This window comes from Microcebus murinus, chromosome 12 (assembly GCF_040939455.1).
Source record: "Microcebus murinus isolate Inina chromosome 12, M.murinus_Inina_mat1.0, whole genome shotgun sequence".
NCBI classification, from domain to species: Eukaryota; Metazoa; Chordata; class Mammalia; order Primates; family Cheirogaleidae; genus Microcebus; species Microcebus murinus.
In genome coordinates this window covers 42,497,565-42,518,396 of record NC_134115.1, presented here as the reverse complement: position 1 = coordinate 42,518,396, position 20,832 = coordinate 42,497,565, and the positions used below count along the sequence as shown (strand labels likewise).

The 20,832-nt window shown below is 33.8% G+C and overlaps 2 protein-coding genes across 11 annotated transcripts in view; one reads left to right on the top strand and one right to left on the bottom strand.

Annotated features, from left to right (window-relative positions):
* PSIP1 (PC4 and SRSF1 interacting protein 1) overlaps positions 1 to 8,130 on the top strand; it is a 36,608-nt gene extending 28,478 nt beyond the window's left edge. For 3 of the 8 annotated variants that reach the window (XM_012769670.3, XM_076008752.1, XM_012769671.3), the window contains 7 exons: positions 1,302 to 1,420; positions 3,903 to 3,958; positions 4,579 to 4,649; positions 4,864 to 4,965; positions 5,083 to 5,296; positions 7,093 to 7,204; positions 7,993 to 8,130. In XM_012769670.3, the coding sequence (XP_012625124.1) occupies positions 1,302 to 1,420; positions 3,903 to 3,958; positions 4,579 to 4,649; positions 4,864 to 4,965; positions 5,083 to 5,296; positions 7,093 to 7,204; positions 7,993 to 8,053 (735 nt within the window). In that variant the 3' untranslated portion in view covers positions 8,054 to 8,130. Of the gene's footprint in view, positions 1 to 1,301; positions 1,421 to 1,502; positions 1,846 to 2,734; positions 3,361 to 3,902; positions 3,959 to 4,578; positions 4,650 to 4,863; positions 4,966 to 5,082; positions 5,297 to 7,092; positions 7,205 to 7,992 lie in introns of those variants that run through there. The other 5 variants (XM_012769672.2, XM_076008753.1, XM_020289343.2 and 2 more) reach the window with 4 other exon arrangements.
* The window catches only part of SNAPC3 (small nuclear RNA activating complex polypeptide 3), a 47,951-nt gene continuing 27,362 nt past the window's right edge, over positions 244 to 20,832 (bottom strand). The window contains exons 6-11 of one of the 3 annotated variants that reach the window (XM_076008754.1): positions 18,858 to 18,940; positions 18,198 to 18,362; positions 14,976 to 15,083; positions 12,918 to 13,555; positions 10,375 to 11,834; positions 244 to 5,646 (exon numbers count right to left, since the gene is read on the bottom strand). In XM_076008754.1, coding sequence (XP_075864869.1) covers positions 13,408 to 13,555; positions 14,976 to 15,083; positions 18,198 to 18,362; positions 18,858 to 18,940 — 504 coding nt within the window. In that variant the 3' untranslated portion in view covers positions 244 to 5,646; positions 10,375 to 11,834; positions 12,918 to 13,407. Of the gene's footprint in view, positions 11,835 to 12,917; positions 13,556 to 14,975; positions 15,084 to 15,831; positions 16,572 to 18,197; positions 18,363 to 18,857; positions 18,941 to 20,832 lie in introns of those variants that run through there. The other 2 variants (XM_020289346.2, XM_012769674.2) reach the window with 2 other exon arrangements.

Genomic DNA, 20,832 nt, shown 5'->3' with positions numbered 1-20,832 from the left:
ATGTAAAAAAAATGTAGTCTATAAAAATTTTTCTTATTTACTCCCAAAGAAATTTTTATCACTCTTTGGGCCCTATTTATTGTACACATTTTTTTTTTTTTGAGACACAGTCTCACTCTTGCCCAGGCTAGAGTGCCATGGTAATCAGCCTAGCTCACAGCAACCTCAAACTCCTGGGTTCAAGCAATCCTGCCTCAGCCTCCCGAGTAGCTGAGACTACAGGCGTGCACCGCCATGCGCGCCTAATTTTTTCTATATATTTTTAGTTGGCAATTAATTTCTATTTTTACTAGAGACGGGGTCTTGCTCTTGCTCAGGCTGGTTTCAAACTCCTGACCTTGAGTGATCTGCCCACTTTGGCCTCCCAGAGTGCTAGGGTTATACTGCATTTCCCCAAAAATAAGACCTACACATTAAATAAGCCCTAGCAGGATTTCTAAGCATTTGCACAATATAAGCCGTACTCTGAAAATAAGACCTAGTGATGGGCGTGGCTACGCAGCACATCTGTACAACCCATGCATTTCGTCGCAGAGCGGTAAAAGATGAGCAGCCCTTCTCATCTGCCCTATCTTGACAGCTACTATCCCAGAGGTGACCAGGAAGGTTCGGGCAGCTCCACCAAGGTTGGCTCCCCGTCAGGTCCTGGACATCGTGCGTGCTGCAAGCTGAGGCTTTGAGGGGAAAATAACATATTCCCTGAAAATAAGCCCTAGGGTGTCTTGAGGAAAAATAAATACAAGACCCTGTCTTATTTTCAGGGAAACAGAGCCATGAGCCACCGTGCCCAACCTTATTGTACATTTATCAGTAGTAACTTTATTTGGATGCCATAGTTTGAAAATCTTATTAAAGCTGTGTATCTTATTTTTATGTAGAAAACCTACAAATTTTATGTATAGCTTTAGAGATGTACAGATCTAGGTATCATGCAGATCTTTTATTTCTTTTTATCTGACTTTTTTGCTACTTAATATTTTAGAAGCCAAAAATCTTAAATACGATGAGTAGTGTTGCTTGTCAGTACTCTAGTCCAATCACTGTGTAGAGGCAAAATAGCCTGAAATGTCATTTTAACCAAAGGACATCATTCCTACAGCACGGGAGAAAACATTATTAATCTACAGTCATCAAGGGAAAAGTTACATTTGCAGAGCAGAGATGTAATTCAAGGATTTTTTTTTTTAAGTAGTTCATTTAGGTATTAAACTAGTTGCTTTCTTCCCAAGATTATATTTATATAAGCACCAGTCACTGACTTCATAGTTAACTAAATCCATCCTAATTCTCAAATAAAACAGAAGAGAAAGGGTGGGAGAAACTTTCAAACTGCTCATAGAAGGAATATGCTGAAAGGCCAACATGAGAAAGAAGCAGCAGATCGGAAACGCAAGCAAGAGGAACAAATGGAAACTGAGCAGTAAGTATTTTTTTATTCTAAATTTTGGGTTCTTTGTTAAGGCTAGCATGAAATTTTTAAACAATAGACTTTCATTTTCCAGACTTCATGAAGCCTTTTGAAGAAGTGACTTTTCCCATGTGTTAGAAAAATCTTCAGCATATGATGATAATCATATTTCAGGCTTCATTCTTTTCTGAGAGGATGAAATTCACTGAGGCAATCACCCTGTGAATTATTTTTCAATTTAAACTGAAAGTACAGATAGGATCTAACTGTTAGTGGCTTTCTAGGAAATGTACTCATCCTCTACTATTTATTTGTGTAATATATTACATATAGAAAAATGGTGATAATATATTGGTGGAGAAAGAATGTGGGGAAATACCCTTATTTTGTCATACCACCAGCAGGCCTCCCCTTAAAGACCAGCAAAAAGAACAAAAGCACATTTGGAAACCCAGGAAGCCTGTAAAAGTAAATCTAAAGGCTGACAGGGTGTACATTGTATGTGTGCAGTATAAGTCAGTTTCAAAGCTGTTTTCTCTTAAGTTTTGATACTTGGTGACAGTACTTGCCATGGGGTATTTCTTTCCCCTTTATTATATAAAATAATTTTATTACTAGAAGGAAAAGTAATAGCAATGATAATGAATAGACTTCATGTCTTTTACTTTTGTTTTCCTAGTTATCTTTAGACTTGTCACTTCTGAGTTCTTTCTCTGAAATGCTTTTCTTTCCTTCTGAAGAGGCTTACATTCTGACTAAATTTGTTTTATTATTTTAAAGAGGTGATTTACAAAACATGCTCTAGGTCACTAAGACAAAGTTAATGATGAGCACTGAAATTCTAAACTTTTTGAATGATTTCATGCTTATTTTCTTTATATAGTACATTCATAAGCCAAAAATCTTTCTTTACAAGTATAGCATTGGACTCTTAGTAGTTCGGAGGATATATAAAAGCAGTTTTAGCTGCTTGAGGGAGTAATTAAAAAATGATCTAAAGCTTTGAAATGTTACTCCCGCTAATCTGTTGGACTTTGAACACTTCTGTAAATATTTAAGTTATTTTTTGTCACCTATCTATTCTTTTCTATCTTTTCACTGAAAAGTTGTTGGACTGTTTATTGCTTTTAACTTTATTGTGCTCCCCAAATTAAGATAGAACTTTAGTTGTTGCTTAGTAAATCTAGCCCAGCCCTTCTTCAGTATCTCAAGTTACCTTTATGTATTTCAGTTTCTTTTGAATGTCCTCCAATGTAACTTTCTCAAATTCTAATATTTGTGTTTTCTTTCCTTCTCCTGTTATTACAAAACTTTGTACTTGGACAGTTTTGCTCTGTAAAGCATTTCAGATGCAGCTTGTGTGAAATGCATTATGCAAAATAAAGTTTATTGTATTGTATTCCCAGCCAAACAACATGTAATCTACAGTAATAAAAAATATATCTCATTTTGGGCTCAAAGCATTAATCCAGTTACTGAAAAGAGAATACAAGTGGAGCAAACAAGAGATGAAGATGTTGAGACAGACTCATTGGACTGAATTACCCCCTCCCCCCCCTTGATGGAAGAATGTTCCAGATTCTAAATTGAGGACTTTATTATTAATGGCATTATTACTGTGTTATGATTGTTAACAAAATCTCCTGTAAGGTACACACTACATACTAAAGTTGGCCATCATTCCTGTTTTTTTACCAAGCTTAAAATGAAGCTTTGTGTCTGAAAGTTATAACAAGCTCAGAAGGTGGTGGTGGTTGTAACGTTATTTCATTTAGAAAATATAAAAATACATTTTGTTTTGAAGCTAGGTATTAAACTGGAATAGCAACTATGCCCCTGAAAATGGGGCAGTTGTGCCCTTCCCTTGACATTCCTTTGTTGTTTCTTTAGAATCTTAATTGTTTTTTTATCCTGAGAGATTAAATAGTAGACTTGTTAAGAAAAAAATGAAACTGTAACCAAAATTTTAAAATAAAGTTTTTTAAAAAAAATACCTGATTTTTAGATATTTTTTGTTCTTGTCTATTTCAATTGGTTCATAATATGGCCTGAACTCCAAGCCAAGGTACTAGAAATTATTAAGATTTTAATTTTAAGTGGTTATTTTTGTGATCAACATTAAAATGGTACCTTTTCATTTGTGAAATGGTAGTAAATGTTAGTGGATGTCATTTAAGTTTGATATATTGGCCAAAAAATATTTTAATGTTGGAAAGAGAATTTCACCAAGGCAGCTTTAAAATCATTCTATTTGTGATGTCACTGAAAAAAATTGTTTGATTTAATTTAGCATGTTAATATGAGCTTTGCTTATATTTGTGCTAGTGCTGTGGAACTGCCCTGTTCTAAGAACAGTCAATTCCTTGTGGTCTAGGCTAAGAATTTATTATTTTAAGGAAAAAACTTTTAGCTTTTACATGAGGGATTGTGGGCATTTGGTAATCATAGTCACAAAGTTCCAATGTTTTGAAATATTTGTGTTAACATTTGATAGGCAGACTAAAGATGAAGGAAAGAAGCCAGAAGTTAAGAAAGTGGAGAAGAAGCGAGGTTAGTTATTTCACTTTCTAAGCTGTATAAAATTATACATATAAAGGCAATTTATATAGACACTTTTCATGTATTGGTTTTGCAGTCAGTCTCATTTTGTGTTCTTATATCCTGCAAATACACATTTGCAAATCTCTAATGGATCTCATAAATTGCATTGTATTTTAAGCATAACCAGGTGAACTTGTTAGAGTTGTTTTTATATTTTAATGCTCATTATTTGATGATGTCAAATTTTTGTAACCTTGCTAAAAAAGCTGCTGGATGCTTTCCCATATTGACAAATCCCTTGGTTAAACAAGTAAGGAAACCAGGTATTTAGGGAATGGAGTGTTAGAGTTCATTATTGAATACAGACTATTCACTGTAGAAAGAAATGCAGCTAGATGGTGATTTTGTCCTTTTATGCTGAATATTGCTTTCCTCAACCAAATACTAAGGATGGCAATAACTTCTTTGTTAAGAAACCTATTGTTCCTGTATATGAGCTTCTTAGTGAAGACTATGAAGAACTTTTTGTTTTAATCCATCAGTTCTTTTCATTATACTTTGCTTAGATGATACAGAAATACTGGTTTTGGAAAAACTATTTAATGTTTTTCACATATTTTAATTTATAGAAACATCAATGGATTCTCGACTTCAAAGGATACATGCTGAGATTAAAAATTCACTCAAAATTGATAATCTTGTAAGTGTTCAATGTCATTTAAAAATATAGTGCTGCTCTTATAGCTTCATGTTTTATTTTCTCACATTTTTATAAGTATGTAAATTTAAGATAAAAGGGACAATTACTGGTTATTTAGTATTGCCTTACTTGAGAGTTTTAAAAGTGATCTTTAGAAACAGATTATATATGTTGTGATAATTAACAGTTATGAAATTACTGTTTTGTCATGAAGGACGTGAACAGATGCATTGAGGCCTTGGATGAACTTGCTTCACTTCAGGTCACAATGCAACAAGCTCAAAAACACACAGAGATGATTACTACCCTGAAAAAAGTAAGTGATTTCACATTACCTAGATTTAAAATTTTTTCTCATTACTTCATTTAAAAATAAAGTTTAAATATAAGAATTAATTAGGAAAACAATTATGAATGTATATTGTTTTCTCAGATACGGCGATTCAAAGTTAGTCAGGTTATCATGGAAAAGTCTACAATGTTGTATAACAAGTTTAAGAACATGTTTTTGGTTGGTGAAGGAGATTCCGTGATCACACAAGTGCTGAATAAATCTCTTGCTGAACAAAGACAGCATGAGGAAGCAAATAAAACCAAAGATCAAGGGAAGAAAGGGCCAAACAAAAAGCTAGAAAAGGAACAAACAGGTATGTGTTTAAAAAAAAAAAAAAATTGAGGCCAGTTTTTTAACTGTTTGCCAGAAGTGCTTTTAAAAAATGGGTTTGATAAATAATTTCATTTTAACACTGCAGAAAAAGTGCCTATAGACAGCTTGGTAAAAATGTGACAGGCTTATTGAAGGCCTACAGCATGTATTCATAACAGAAAAATAAATCATGTCAGTTTATAAAATCAAAGAGAGACTTCTAAGACAGCACCATTGTTAATGAGGCAGATGACTCTGGAGGAAACATTTCAAAAAGTTATTCAGCACAGTGTCTCCTCATCTCTCGAGGACCTGCTTCCTGGTCCCTCAACTACTGATGTTTCTTCTCACCTAAAAAAATAAAATAGTGTACAGTAACTTTTTCAGTTAAACACAGCACTGTAGTGGAGACTGAAAGCCCGTCATTGTTGTTGCTGTTTAACAACTGATACAGGTATGCTGGTGATGCTACTGTGCTGTTAAGTTACCCTGAACACATGTTTTCACTGCATTAATGGCATGTCATGTTTTTTACTGTTAAGTGTTTAATGTTTGGATAAGTATAAGAAAATGATTGCTTATTAGTTGCATATACATTCAGTCAGAAATGATGGTGATACCAAACCACCACATATTGTCCACATGGGTGGCGAGATAATGATACCTTTGTTTTCTTTCAGTATACATACATTTGGTTTCATGCCCTAAATTATTAAAAATATTATATAAAAACTACCTTTAGGCTATGTGTGTATGATATAAATGAATTTCATGTTTAGACATAGGTCCCATCCTTAAGATCATACATATGTAAATATCTCCAAATCCAAAACACTTCTGGTCCCATGCATTACCATACCTATATTAAATGAGGAAAGTCATATAAAACATTTGGCAGAATGTGTAGCATATGTAGTAAAGTGCTCAACCTTAGCTTCTGCTTTTCTTTTTCATTACATTTTAATTAGTAATAGTTAAATCCTGTTGGTATTTATTATACTACTAAGGATAGTTTTTTTCTTTTTATGTACATGAAAAATTTCTAACCTACACTAAAATAGAAATGAACTTCCCACATCCCCATCAGCCAGCTTCAGCAATTACCAATGCGTGATCATTGTGGTTTTGTACCCCATAAGCTTTCTCTGTGCCACTCCAAGGTTATTTTACAGCAAATTCCAGAATGTATTTCTTATATAAAGGACTATCAAAATAGAATCATAGTACCATTAACAGCTCCCCAAATTCCAAGTTACTAAACATCTGAGTGGCAGCTGCTTAAGGTAGAAACCAACATTTCAGAAGCAGTTGGCTATTTTTTTGCTCTCATTTATTAGGGGATGAAATTTACAGGAGAACCCCCCCCATTGTTTACTTACTAGGCACAAAAATCATATCAATTAGGAAATATGACTTAACACTTCACATTGTTTTTTCTAAGTAGAATAAACCATGATGTGCTAAAAAGCTGTGTAGCAGCACACTGTAGTGTTCTTGATTATAGTAACAAATGGAATAATCAAATTATTAATTTACTTCCGGTACCCAGAGGGTTCTGGTGACATTAGGAGTAGACACTACAACTTTTTAATGGAATCATTATTCCCTTTTTTATTTGAAATAGCATCAAAGCCCAATCCTAAAATTCAAGAGAGGACTATATTACAACAAAATTTCAAATAAAAGACGGTATTAGGAACATGAGGGCCATGTTGCATTTTTGATTTTGGATCTTTAGAGGACAACTTAAAGTTATTTTGTTAGCTCTAACAGTTTTTCATTGGAATACTTCTAAAGGTTCAAAGACGCTAAATGGAGGATCTGATGCTCAAGATAGTAATCAGCCACAACATAATGGAGATAGCAATGAAGAAAGCAAAGACAACTACGAGGCCAGCACTAAGAAAAAGTGAGGAGGTGTTTTTATGGGTCGTTTTGCGTGTTTTTCCTGAATTCAGGTTGTTAATTACAGTACTGTTGCAAGGTTGTTTGTATAAGGGGTTATCTTTTGATCAGTCAATTCTTGAATTCAGTAAGCAAGTTGCAAATCAAAAAGGGAAAAGTAAAAAACTTTGTATACAACTAATCTGTCACTGGGGCCAGGTGGGAACCCAGTTAAAAAAAATAACTATTTTTCCTCAGACTTCTTTACTAATACACCATTAATAACTTGCTGTCATACTTCTTTGAATTTTGAGTGACAGAATATGTTAAAAAATAGATGTAGAATCACAGGCTGTTTTATACCACTTACCCTAAAATAATAAGCTATGGAACTGTAGTTATCCAGGTCTTAGTTTGTTCCACTGTCCATTTGTAGAACTAGGAATCGAACATCCCTTTAAGGGAAGTCTTGTCATTTTAAGTAGATCTTACCCTCTTTTTATTAAGATTTGTAACATGTTGATATCACAGATAAAACATTCCATATTCTTTAAAGATAATTCAGTTTAAAGCTGGAGAGGGTTTGGTCCATTATGCTTCCCTGAGTACTTGGCTTGATCTGCATAATACTTTCAGAAGATACAACATGGCAAAACAAAGTTTGAATAAGAAATAATGACAGTGTCTTAATAACAAGTCAGGTTTTGTTTGTTTCAGTCTTTTTTTAAAAATGTAATAATGCATATATTTAATGTCTCATTTATTCTAATCAGAAAACCCTAATCCCAGGGTTTCTTTTCCACTTTTCTTTAGGCCATCCAGTGAAGAGAAAGAGACTGAAATATCTCTGAAGGATTCTACACTAGATAACTAGGTTGACATACCTGGAATTATAGAAAACATTTGCAAAGTTTGTAATGGGTTTCATTTGAAATATTTAGACTGCTGAAAGTTTTAAATTTTTATAAGTATAGGTTTTGATGTTTAAAACTTGTTTTGAGGGATGAAAATCCCTTTATCCTTGTTCGAAAGTAATTAAACATTATTGCTAATTGTACTTGTGCAGTATTAACAGCTATGTTATACAGTAAATGTGGAGCAGAATCCCTATAAGAGAATGTTAAACTGCTTTCCCAGACATGGTTGTAGCATATTTTCAGTTTGTGTGTGTGTGTTAATGTGTAATTGATAGTAGAACACAGTTACATTTTTAAAACTGCAACTTGTATAAACCTTTCCTCTTTTCCCAAATACCATGGGTTTTGTGCATATTTTTACAAATCTTGGATTTACCAGACTGTCTTTCCACTATTTGTGGGTTTTGTAGAAGTTAAGCATTTTTATGGTAGATAAAATGTTACTTCTAATCTAAGTACTCCCTCCTTTTATCAAAAGCTAATTTTAATCTCAGTCTACATTGTGCTGCACTATCCTGCTTCTTTGAAACAATGTGTGTTCTGTATGCCTTTTTGTATGCCAACCTAGATAAGATGTTGAACTGACAATTCTATGAGGTGTTAACATGTAAAACTCATGTTAACTTTTGAAGGTAATTTACTTTTGTGGCTAGGAATTCAGGGAAGTCATATGACTTCCCTGCAGAGAACAGACTGGGTATATATAGGAATGAATCTGGCTTTAGGGTTCAATCATCTAAGATCCTTTACAGGCATTAGTAACTAAAACTGAAAACTATAAATAAGCCTATTTTTGAGAAATGTCTCATTTCTAAGTTTTCTTAATACTCATTAAGGAAGTCATAAGTATTTTTTTAATTGGAAAAAAGTCAATCCGTGATGCTTATGCAGTAAATATAAGTAAATGCTATATAAGGAAACTAACCTATTTGAAAACATGGCTATATTGAGGGGAATTTTTATTTTCATTTCTATATCATACAACATTAGTTGCTCCAGCTTGGTACTTTGAGATGGTCTGTATATTGATGTATATAGACTAAATCAGGGTGAAACCAATGTTAACAAAATTTAAGGGTGTATTTACTAAAGTATAATATTTCTAAGATATTTTAAATATTAGGTCATTTGGTGGTTTTTGATAGAAAAGGATACTTCTCATGTTTTGAAACTGTATGAGTATGGGAAAATAACACTTTGTGTGTAACACTGCATGGTTTGACATCTAGGACAACTGTTTTCATCTATAGAGTAAAAATTTGAATTATTTCAATAATTGGATTTTTGCTTTCGAGAGGTCCTACAGTGGGACTAGGACCCACTGTTTTGAGAGAACCCCCCTATATACCAGTCATTATCTGTTTGGTCCTTACTACAGTTTTAACTTGAACAGATTTCTTCTAGTTAAGCAAGCCATAAGTGTCAACGTGTAAACTTGTTTCAATTAAAGAATTTTTCTATCAAACTCTACTAGTAAATTACTTCTTTGCTATTTATAAGAGTAAGTGATGGAATTATGGATTTGCTGCCAACGAAATAATTTCTTATTTAGCTGGACCTAGAGATTGTGTTGTTTGGGGAGATAGGTAACTAAACAATATGCTCAATATGGCAAAAATAAAGGAAATGTTATTTATCTTTTGTTCACCCTCCTCCCCCCTTTTTCCCTGTGACCCAAGAGATGTATAGTTCTACCAAGAAGCCACAGAATATTCTGGAGATATAAAGCAGCATTCTAATAATTTATGTCTGCTTGTATAGGTTGACCTTGCTCTATAACCACTTGACATGTTACTTAAAGCACAGTTGCCTCCTCAATTTGTCATAGGCTGATTCACAGATAACTCTTTAAGAAAAGTCTTATGAATGATTATCAAGAACTTTTAGGAGCACTGGCTCAACTTAAATTGTATAGTTGGTCAAAGACTTCACAGCTGGACAAGCCACTAAGTGATCATTTCAATGAAACAGCCTCCCAAAAAAGTATGTATAAACACCACCTATTTTGTGCTGTTTTTTTTTTCTTTTTATCTTCATTGGATAACATTTTAAAGAATAAGTTATACATGAACCAGCAGAATAGATTGTTGAAGGTTTTTCAGCCACTTGGAAAAATTTCAGAACCTAATTAGGACTTTGTGTGTGTGATCATTTTATCAGAGACCTTAAGCCTTATAATTGATATTATATCCAGTGATTCAAATAGTACGCCAATAAATTTACCCTGTTTTGCTGATAACAGTAATGTAAGTGTATGTTACTACCCACACACACTTACCTGGACGTCAGGTCAAGATGAAGTTTGCCATCTAATTCCTATACAAGAGCAAAGGCTTTTAAAGGGCTCTGTGAGGACTTCACTAACAACATATTTTGTCCCATTGGCCAGAGAAAGGAAGATCTATTGGAAATAGCAAACCTGTATCATTCAACAAGGAATTAAAAAACAGTGGTGTAATAGGTAGAAATGTGTTTATATTTGTGTTGTGTAATCCTGTAACACATAGCATTAGAGATGACTGACCTTTCTCCCAATAAAACCCAAATGTTTAATTATCCTTAAAGGGTACTGACAAAGATGTTTAAGGAAATACCCATTGCTTTTCTATATATAGTGATTTTTGTGTAAGTGCAAAATCAAATTCATTTGTAACTACAAAGGATGTTAAGTTAACGACATTTTCATATTTGCTTTAGCAAACATGTTGTATTTAATAGGTTGAAATAGGCATAAAGAAAGCTGTCTTGGATCAGAGATTTTATAGCTCCAAAATATACAAAAGTCAGGAATTTCTTTTGACTTGAACTTGGGAATATCTGTATGACTGATACACAACACACTGACAATTGTGGGAGTAACCTGGTTAGTCTTCTCAGTTTCACCAGGAAGCCATAGGTTAGTTCTTAAGGTTAACCTTTTCACCAAAGACTTTGGTGAAAAGGTTAAATCTTAAGAACTAACATTTTCAGTAAACAATAAAACAATGTTTTAACTGGTATCTTCTTTGTCCACTAAAATGAGTGGATTGGCAGCACACATGGAATAATGCATTATGACATTAATTTTCTAAAATTTGCTGTTTTCAGAGTATGAATTGAAAATGAATAAAAGCAAATAGACCTATGCATATTAATTCATGATCTAAAAGTAATGTGGTATTAATACAGGAATCAAGCCAGGCATGATGGCTCATGCCTGTAATCCAAACATTTTGGGAAACTGAGGTAGGATAATCACTTGAGGCCAGGAGTTCAAGACCAGCCTGGCCAACATAGCAAAGCCCCACCCATCTCTAGAGGAAAAACATAAGGAATCAAAAATACATTTTATCTGTGGAATTTTCGGAATTGGGTATATCATTCATTTATCTTAAATCTATGGTTTTCCAGCATAATTTTCAATCTATTCAATTTTAGCACTCTTAGACATAGGAAAATAAAAACTTAGGCGCATTATAAACCAGCCCTGGAGCGTCCTCTTAATTCTCTATACTGATCCTCTGTGTACCAAATGAATGAATCAAGAGAATGAGAACAATGCTGGACATACCAGAAACAGAGGCTTGTCATCTCCAAACCAATCAACTTAATTGGTATGTGGCATTTAAGTCCATAAAACATATAACTTCACTGTCTTTTAAACACATAGTCCCACAGGCTTCATTTTTTTTTTATTTATTTGGTTAATGTCTGTTCTTAGCCATCCAGATGTGGAACTCAGGTGAATTTAAATATTACCTAGGAGGGAGAGAGAAAGAGTAAAACTTAAATATTTATGATGCATTTAAATCTATTTTATAGCATTATTTAAAGTCTTAAACAGTATTACATTTTCTACCTAAGTTTCCAGAAAATATTTCAATATAGATAGCTACAATTTTCTCTGATGGATCTATACTTGGCAATTTAAATAAATAAATTGCTACTTAGTCTCTTTCTCTCATTCTGAGCCAAAAATGAAAGGATTATTATAGTCAGAGGACCAGAAGAATGGAAGAGCTGGGCCAGAAAAACTCGTGTTTACTTTTTTTCTCTTTGTTTATAGAATATTCAGTAGTATTAGCTAAGAATAAGTGAGCCAGAGCTAGCAATCAGTAGGATCTTGTTTTTTTTTTCATGTCCCATGGTCATATAAAACCTATTATTTATGTATTTATTTATTTTTTTGAGACAAAGTCTCGCTTTTTGTTGCCCAGGCTAGAGTGAGTGCTGTGGCGTCAGCCTAGCTCACAGCAACCTCAAACTCCTGGGCTCAAGCGATCTTCCTGCCTAAGCCTCCTGAGAGGCTGGGACTACAGGCATGCACCACCATGCCCGGCTTATTTTTTCTATATATATTAGTTGGCCAATTAATTTTCTATTTGTAGTAGAGACGGGGTCTCGCTCTTGCTCAGGCTGGTTTCAAACTCCTGACCTCGAGCAATCCGCCCGCCTCGGCCTCCCCAGAGTGTTTAGGATTACAGGCGTGAGCCACTGCGCCCGGCCTAAAACCTGTTTTTTAATCATATTAAGTTGACATATTTTAAACTCATAGCATTTATGATTCATAGAAAGTTTCTGTCAACAATTGAAGCTTCAGTTTAAATGTTATGTCTGTGAAGGTATGAATATATACTCAAGATCTTTATTTTCATTATTCATATAGTTAATCTCATTAAAATGTCTTATGTGCCAAGTTCCTATTAAAACTAAACATTACAAAAGAGCCCACTATAAGATTAAATTACCCAATAGCTATTCTGAATCTTGTATTATCTATTAAATAATTCACTCTTGACTCTTCTCCCTAATTTTTATCACAGATATTTGAAGGATCTTTACCTTGGAAGTCTCATAGTAGATGGTGTAGCTTTCACATTCTTCAAAGAATTTTCAAAAATGCTTCCACCACTTGATGTATCATTAATTTAATTCTATCATTAGTTAAAAAAAAAAAAAACAAAAAAAACCCCCACTGGACAGAAAATGAATAGGCAAGCCATGGATTGGGAGAAAGAATGTGTGTATCTGACAAAGGATTTATATTCAGCACTTCTACAACTCAATAAGATAACCCCTTAAAATGGGTAAAAAAGCAGTGCTAAATGAAAAACATACTTTGGAAGAGTACTAAATTAAATATATTTCTAAATATTTAAATACAGTCAAGTTACTTTATAGAAAAATCTGCAATTTGAACTTTTTTTTGGTAGCTTTAGCTGATTGTTCCAAGTGGATCGTTGTCCTCATTAGCATTTCTTAGAGGTAAACATCCTAGAGAACAGTTATCTCAGAAGGGTGCACTTTTCTGTACGTGTATATGTGGCCATTCTTAATTAAAGGTTCCAGGATCAACATAAGGATAAGCAAGGAATTCTCCCAATTTGTTGCCTTCTGAATCATAGTGGAGCATTCGGAAGCAAACATCACAAAAGAAACATGGGTCCTCCGGTGCAAAACTGTCATTGTTGGTCACCCATCTGCAGTTTTTAAAAAAGATGTACATCATTAAGTTTTTCATGCTTTAACGTGCTATAAGTTATAACTTGCATGTAGTAATATGTAAACGTAACATTCTCAGTATTATCTTTTAAGACTATAATATTAAAACACAAGCCTTTATACAATTGTGTGTTTGTGTATTTATGTATATACAGACATAGCACTACCAGTACTCTACAAGGCAAAAGGGCATCTAACACTAAGAAACACTGCAGAATGCTGCTTCTCTGTAAGACCTCTCCTTAAAGGTAAGTAAGGTAAGTAGAGAAGACTATAAATCTGTACTGGAAAGCATCATACATTTGCCATGACATCTATCCTCTAGGTAACTTAAAAACACAGTCCTTCTAACAGACCATCTTGAAAAACCATAATATTAATATAATTAGATGTTACGGATCTGATAAACTTTTGCGTAATTTATCTTTTTAACTGGTAAATGAGTACTGGTCAATTTGAAAACTCCAACTGTTTACCTAGAATTCTAGATAAAATATTACAATACACCGAGTGTATGCAAGTGGGAATATGGGCAACATCATTCAACTGAGATTGTTTTTGGCCTGAGATGTTACTGGTCACAGTAAGATGAAAATGCTATTTACCAGTGTATTTGAATTCTGCATCCAATGGGCTGTACTTTTAACATTCCCTTATTTTCATTTTGATCTGATAACTCTTGATTTATCTTGTCCTACTGATCTGTTAGAAAAGTATATTGTGGTGGGGAAATCAAAGCAAACTTAAGAGGTTGAATATCCCTTATCTGAAATGCTTGGGACCAGAGTGTTACAAATTTCAGAATATTTGTGTTATTTAAATACCTACCAATAGCGCATTGAACACCTGAACTCCCAAATGCTCACATGAAAATTTTCTTTGAGCATCATGTTAGGGCTCAAAAAGTTTTATGTTTTGGATTTCTGATTTTCAGATTTGGGATGTTCAACCTGTATTCAATTCTTCCCTTTCCTCTGAGTGGTTTTCAAATATTTTTGACTCTGACCCACAGTAAGAAACACTTTATAATATAAACATGCAGAACCACATGAAGGAAAAATTTTATAAAACTTTATTTTGATCTTGTATGTGATGTGCTATGATATTTTCTTCATTCAGAAGCTGTGGAATGAAGTTGTTTTTGTAAACTACAGACAGGAGTATTGTATCAACCCTGAAGTTCAACCTTCTTTTTTGACTTATATGGATACGTGATAATACATTGCCTTACTATTTTAAAAACCCTAGTTTTAACATGTTAAACTGATTTTGTGGCACTTCTCTACTAAACTCGTATTCTTTATAACTCTAAGTACAAAAGTCCTTAGATCAAAAACAGAAAACTGAAATATCAAAAGTACCTAATTATTGAAAAAAAAAAAAAAAGATATCACTCACCTAGCTGTATACATTTTACAAACAAAGCATTTTCTGGTCCACAGCCAGTGCTTCTTGATAAGAAGGGGATAAAGTGTCCTATCCAAGCAGTCATCATGATGCACAAGCCTTTTGTTCATAAGAAAATAAATGATTAAAGTTAAAGTGAAAATGTATGATCTGTAAAGGAATATATCTATACCTCAACATTTAGGAACATAGTATGAAAGATTTAGGTAAACTACTTGGTTACATCAGATTTGGCCAAATTGTGTTCCATAAAATACTTTCTCCAAAACATTTTGAAAACAAGGTTTCCTTATGAGAGAGTTCTTAAATCCTTTTATGGCAGTGTGCACTGTGACACTCTAAGAGGGAGCTATTGTATGCAGCATTTCTTGAATATGTTCCATCGGAGAATCCTTAGTTTATTTAATGCTTAGTACCTTTTTATGGAACATAGTCAGCAGGGCTACTTGGTGATATTTTACCTAGATTAACTGGTTACAGTGTGGCTCTTGTTTTTTATTATCCCCTTTATTAAAATCTAAATCTGGCTTCTGGTATAATATGAACTGGTAAGATTTTAGTTTTAGGTGTCAGAATTATGAAACTTTGATCAAAGTCAATTTTTGCCACTAATCAGCTGCATGGCTTTGGGTAAATCCCTTAAACTGGCAGTCCCCAACCTTTTTGACATCAGGGACCAGTTTTAATTATATAAAAAAATTGACAATTTTTCCAACAACGGAGTGGGAGGGAGGGGCGTGAGGGATGGTTTCAGGATGATTCAAGTGCATTACCTTTATTGTGCACTTTATTTCTGTTATTACACTGTAATATATAATGAAATAATTATACAATTTGCCATAATGCAGAATCAGTGGGAGCCCTGAGCTTGTTTTCCTGCAACTAGACAGCCTCATCTGGGGGTGATGGGAGACAATAACTGATCTGACAGGAGGCAGAGCTCAGGTGGTGATGCCAGCGATTGGGAGCGGCTGTAAATACAGATGAAGCTTCACTCCCTCATCTGCTGCTCAGCTCCTGCTGTGCAGCCTGGTTCCTAATAGGCGACTTGGTCTGTGGCCCAGGGGTTGGGGACCACAGCCTTAATGATGAACCTTAGATTCTTCTGAAAAGTGAAAGGACTGCACAAGATTATTGTAAAGGTCCTAACAATTCTAAAATTTTATTTTTTTTCTTTTAGTAAGAAAGGATAAATACTAAACTTCACCATCAGAAAATGATGTGCATGTGGAATGATACTGAATGATTAAATCTACCTATAAGATGAAAATAACTTGTAGTCTAAATTACCTTTTAAAAAATTCCTCAGCAAAATTCCACATTGCAAACTCTTATTATAAATTGCTTTTCTCTTTAGCACTGAAACAGATCATTGTTTCTTTTGTTGACCATTGCATCAAGAAATTTCCTTGAGTTTAAAGGCCAGTTCTTATCGTTCAGCCTTAGAATGACACTTTTTATAACAATATGCCCCTATATTACAAGAAATACAAGGAAAGTAAGACCTTCAGAGAAGAGTAGATTGTCTCCTACCTTATGTTTACTGTGAGGCAGGCACATTTCCCCTCATTTGAATAGAAAAGCAGGCTTATATAAAATTAAAAAAAATTTTAAGACTTTTTTTTAGACTAATCAAGTGCAGTAGTGAAAAGGTGAGGAAAAGTAGAACAAGGAGTTTGATCTACAACTGACTATGAACTATCAATTGAGACAACTCACTGCCTTTGGACCAGCCAAAATTTTAATAACATTATCAAAGACATAAATGTACTGCATGTAATTTTAAAAGTCCTATAAATCCAAGGTTTATGAGATTTCCTTGCTCTTGCCTCACCATTCTTCCCTAGGGGCAACTCTTTTCCACTTAACTTTTTACAATTTTGCTCCCCAACTTCCCTTTATAGAACTATTATAATTTTGGTTAAATGGATATTTAATGTTTAAATTATGATGCATTAATACTACCTACTTCCGCGTAACCTATAGAACTGACAACCCTTTCCTCTTATTGTATAATATTTTGTTTTCTAGCTACTAATTCTCTCCTGTTTGCATTTGCTACATTTTCAATGTACCTGTTACTAATTCGGTTCCCTATTTACTGACAGAATGATGAACATACTGTCCATTTGAGTTAAACACCAGCAAGAGGTCTATCAATTCTATTTTTCGTCCCAGACATCCTTCCTGAATTCTCTGTACTCCTGGGCTCTAGTCCCTGTACTCTAGGTCTGGTATGAAGCTGTCATACTAGGATTTCACTTCCTATCATCCTCAGAATACCTTTTATGTCTATTTATTCTGTGTGGCATCCCATGTCTTTTTTGTTCATGGTTTACTCTTTGTGTGAAGGGCTTCTACTTCCTCTGGTAGCTTTCTGAGAAGGAGTGCATGGGATATAAAATTTTGGAGACTGTTCACTAAAACCAAAAAGTAGAAACAGAGACCTTCTGAAAGTATCAGTTCCTATTACTATTAATTAACAATTTATTATACAAGTATTTACTGGTTCCTAATTACTGGTAAAACATGGTATGTCGTTGCTCCACAGAAAAAATAGTCTCAGAGGAATTAAACCAGCAACAGAGCAAGGTTTATTCTTATATATTGGTACTTCTTAAATAACTGAGATTTCCTAAATGAGGAGGAAATGAATATCTTTATTTATGGACTAGAGATATCACCTATACAAAATTTATAATCCCCAAATCCCATTTTAGACTATTAGCTCCTTCCCAATTCAAATCTTTATCAAAGCATTAAGACTTCACATTTGTCAAATATTAGAATTACTTTTCTCTTTCCCTAGTTCTTTGTTATCTCCTTCAAATTTTGGCAAAAAGACAAGAAACCTAGAAAAGTTGCAAATGTGCAAAGTAAAGAACCTATATTATAAATACCATTGATGACTATTACCTGAATAACAGCTGTTTTATATAAAAATGAAGATACTTTTAAAAGTATTTACAGATTTTAACCCTCTAGTAAATAGTAAAGTATTTCTTAAAGATGTTCCAACAGATGAACAATAGAGGATGCAAATGGATGCAAAGTTGGTAACTGCATGGAAAGCAGACACTTATTTTTGCTGTTCCCAAGCCAACTTGCAATGATGATTACTTTTACTCCTTTTTTTTTCCTTTAAATACCTGTGCTTTTATACTGTGTAATAATAAGGAAACAAGCAACAAAACACTGAGTGCTGGCACCTACCTTATGTCAGTAATGACGACAACATGTTCACAGTCTCCCTGGTGACAGTATAAGTAAGGAAAGCCTAGTTTAATATACAAGTCATTGAAGGTGAAATCTTCCATTCTAGCAGTCTGAAACTTGCCATAGCCTCTATCATGGGACTCTGACCACTCAACGATAGTTCTGTGGGAGGAAAAAAGCAAAGAGGCAAGGATACGACATGGCTCCACAAAAACTTAAAAACTACAGAAAAGGGTTTGTGACTGCTGAAATTCACACAACCTAGCTCACCCAATTAACTGGACAATTGCCATCTTGAGATGAGACCATGCTGTTTGATACATGTTGGGATCAGGACATTGAATTTTTCATCTATTAGAGAAGCAATTCTCAAAATGTGGTCCCTAAGGTCAAAATTACCTTCACAATAATACTAAGATGTTATCTCCCTTTTCTTAATTCTTATGCTCTCATAAGTGACCAGTTTTTTTGAGGCTACACGATGTTTTTCACTTCAGCAAAATGTATAACAATTTCTCACTTTTGTTCTGGAAAACATTTTCACCAAAACGTTAACATGTAATGAGATTATTTAAATTAATATTTCAAATATTCCTTAATTTCAATTTCTAGTATGATAAATATTGATAGCTATAACCCACATAAGCGAAACTATACCTGCTCAAATCTCTACATTCCGGGTATCTTTTATCATTGTAAAATGTTCCTTCAAAATAAAAGAAGGCTGATTTATATAGGTCCTACAAGAAAACAGATGTTATTGAGAGAAAGCCTACAATTAACAATTATAAAAAGTATTAATTCAAAATTTATATATCATAAAATCACACTAACACATTACAATACTTTATGAAACTTCATAGAATATGCTCAGCATATTAAATTTGTTTAAAATTTAATGGGAACCTACTATGTCACAAGCATTATTTTAGTTACCAGAGATGAAGGTGGAAAGACATGTTCCCTGCTGCTATTTTCAATTTTATCCTTATTGCTGTTTTAGTCACTAGATTTGATTTAAATTGGTATATTCTTCTAAGATTCATAAAAGGAACCTAATTAGAAATCAGATAAACTTTAATATTATTTTTATATGCAGACACAACAGTGATAGTTATTTTGGATACTAGAACTAAAAACTAAACAAAGTCTTATCTTTGATGTTTTCCCTGTAATAACAATGATCATCAAGTTATATTTTTCTGGCATTTTTCTCAGCCTCCCAGAGTGCTAGAATTACAGGCCTGAGCCACCACACCCAGCCAGAATGTGAATTTCTATTTTTACTCAGGCAATCTTGCCTCAAGTACCACAGTAGTAGCACAACTGGTCTATGCCCTCAGGTTTCTTACCAAAAGGGTGGCTCTTAATCCTGATTTCAAAACAGAATCACAAAAACACCCAAGACCAAGTCTCACCTCAGATTCATTAAATGAGAATCTTTGAGGATGTGGCCCAGATACCTGTATTTTTCCAAAGCTCTCTAGGAAAAATATGCAAGCAGAGTTGAGAACCATTGTTAGAATTGCCCTTTACCATATGCTTAGAAATAGACCTCTGTCAGAGGCTCAGAAGACCTCAGTTCCTTGTCTTAACCTACCACTTAATAGCTCTGTGACTCTTGGTATGTGTCTCTCCTTAGACCTCAGTTTCCTCACCTGTAAAATGAGACTATAGTATCTGCTATGCTGAAGATCAAAAGCAATTTATGACCTATAGAAGATATGTGTCGGGTACTATTAATAGAATAATTTTACCCTCATATTATACTTTCTCTCCTACTTCTTGGACACTTCTATTTTTCTTTCATATTTTTCTTCTATTTGTTTTCATCCCTCCATTTACAGATCATGTTACACTGGTGTCAGATACTCTTGCCAAGATTGGTATGCTATTTCTCCTTGGACTAGTCACTAAATCTCACTGACAGAGGGTACTCTCTCTATACCCTCATGTAAAATAAGAGTAAAATCTTTACTTTCCCCACAGTTTGTTGTGGAGATACAAAGATACAATGTACTTAATACCAAACAGAAAATCTGCCACTTTATGTACTTCTAAACCTTCAAAGAGGTAAGCTAAGGTCCAAAATTAAGGTTCTGAAAGAAAAACTATTGCCTTATTTTGGAAACAAAGTTTAATGTATATAAAATTTTGTTTATTATGAAACACTTCTAAAGAACTTCATCATAAGTGATTAAGCCTGTTAAGTGATTAATGCCTTTTGCTATTAATTATTGATTACAAGGTAGACAATAAAATAACAAAAATGTTTTCTATCTAAATCATAAGTAATCCATTAAGTTATTTACTTAATAAGGAAAGGTTACTTTCCTTATTTCAGTATATAAATGGTTAAGATGGAAGATGTGAGTAATCTCAATTATCAGTGAATTTTTATTTTTAACAGTAAGCAAAGATAATCACTAGTTTCTTTATTTTGTAAGTATCTTGGCTAGCTGAACTGACAAAGTTCAAAGGGGCATGGGGTTGGGGGGGGATCACCAACCAATATGGAAAAACTGGTGTAAGAAGTTACTTCTGTTAGTAATTGAATATAACTTGAGTCTAGTCTTACACTGTCCATTTTACAAAGTAACTACTGATAACTAGTAGTCATTTGAACAAACTC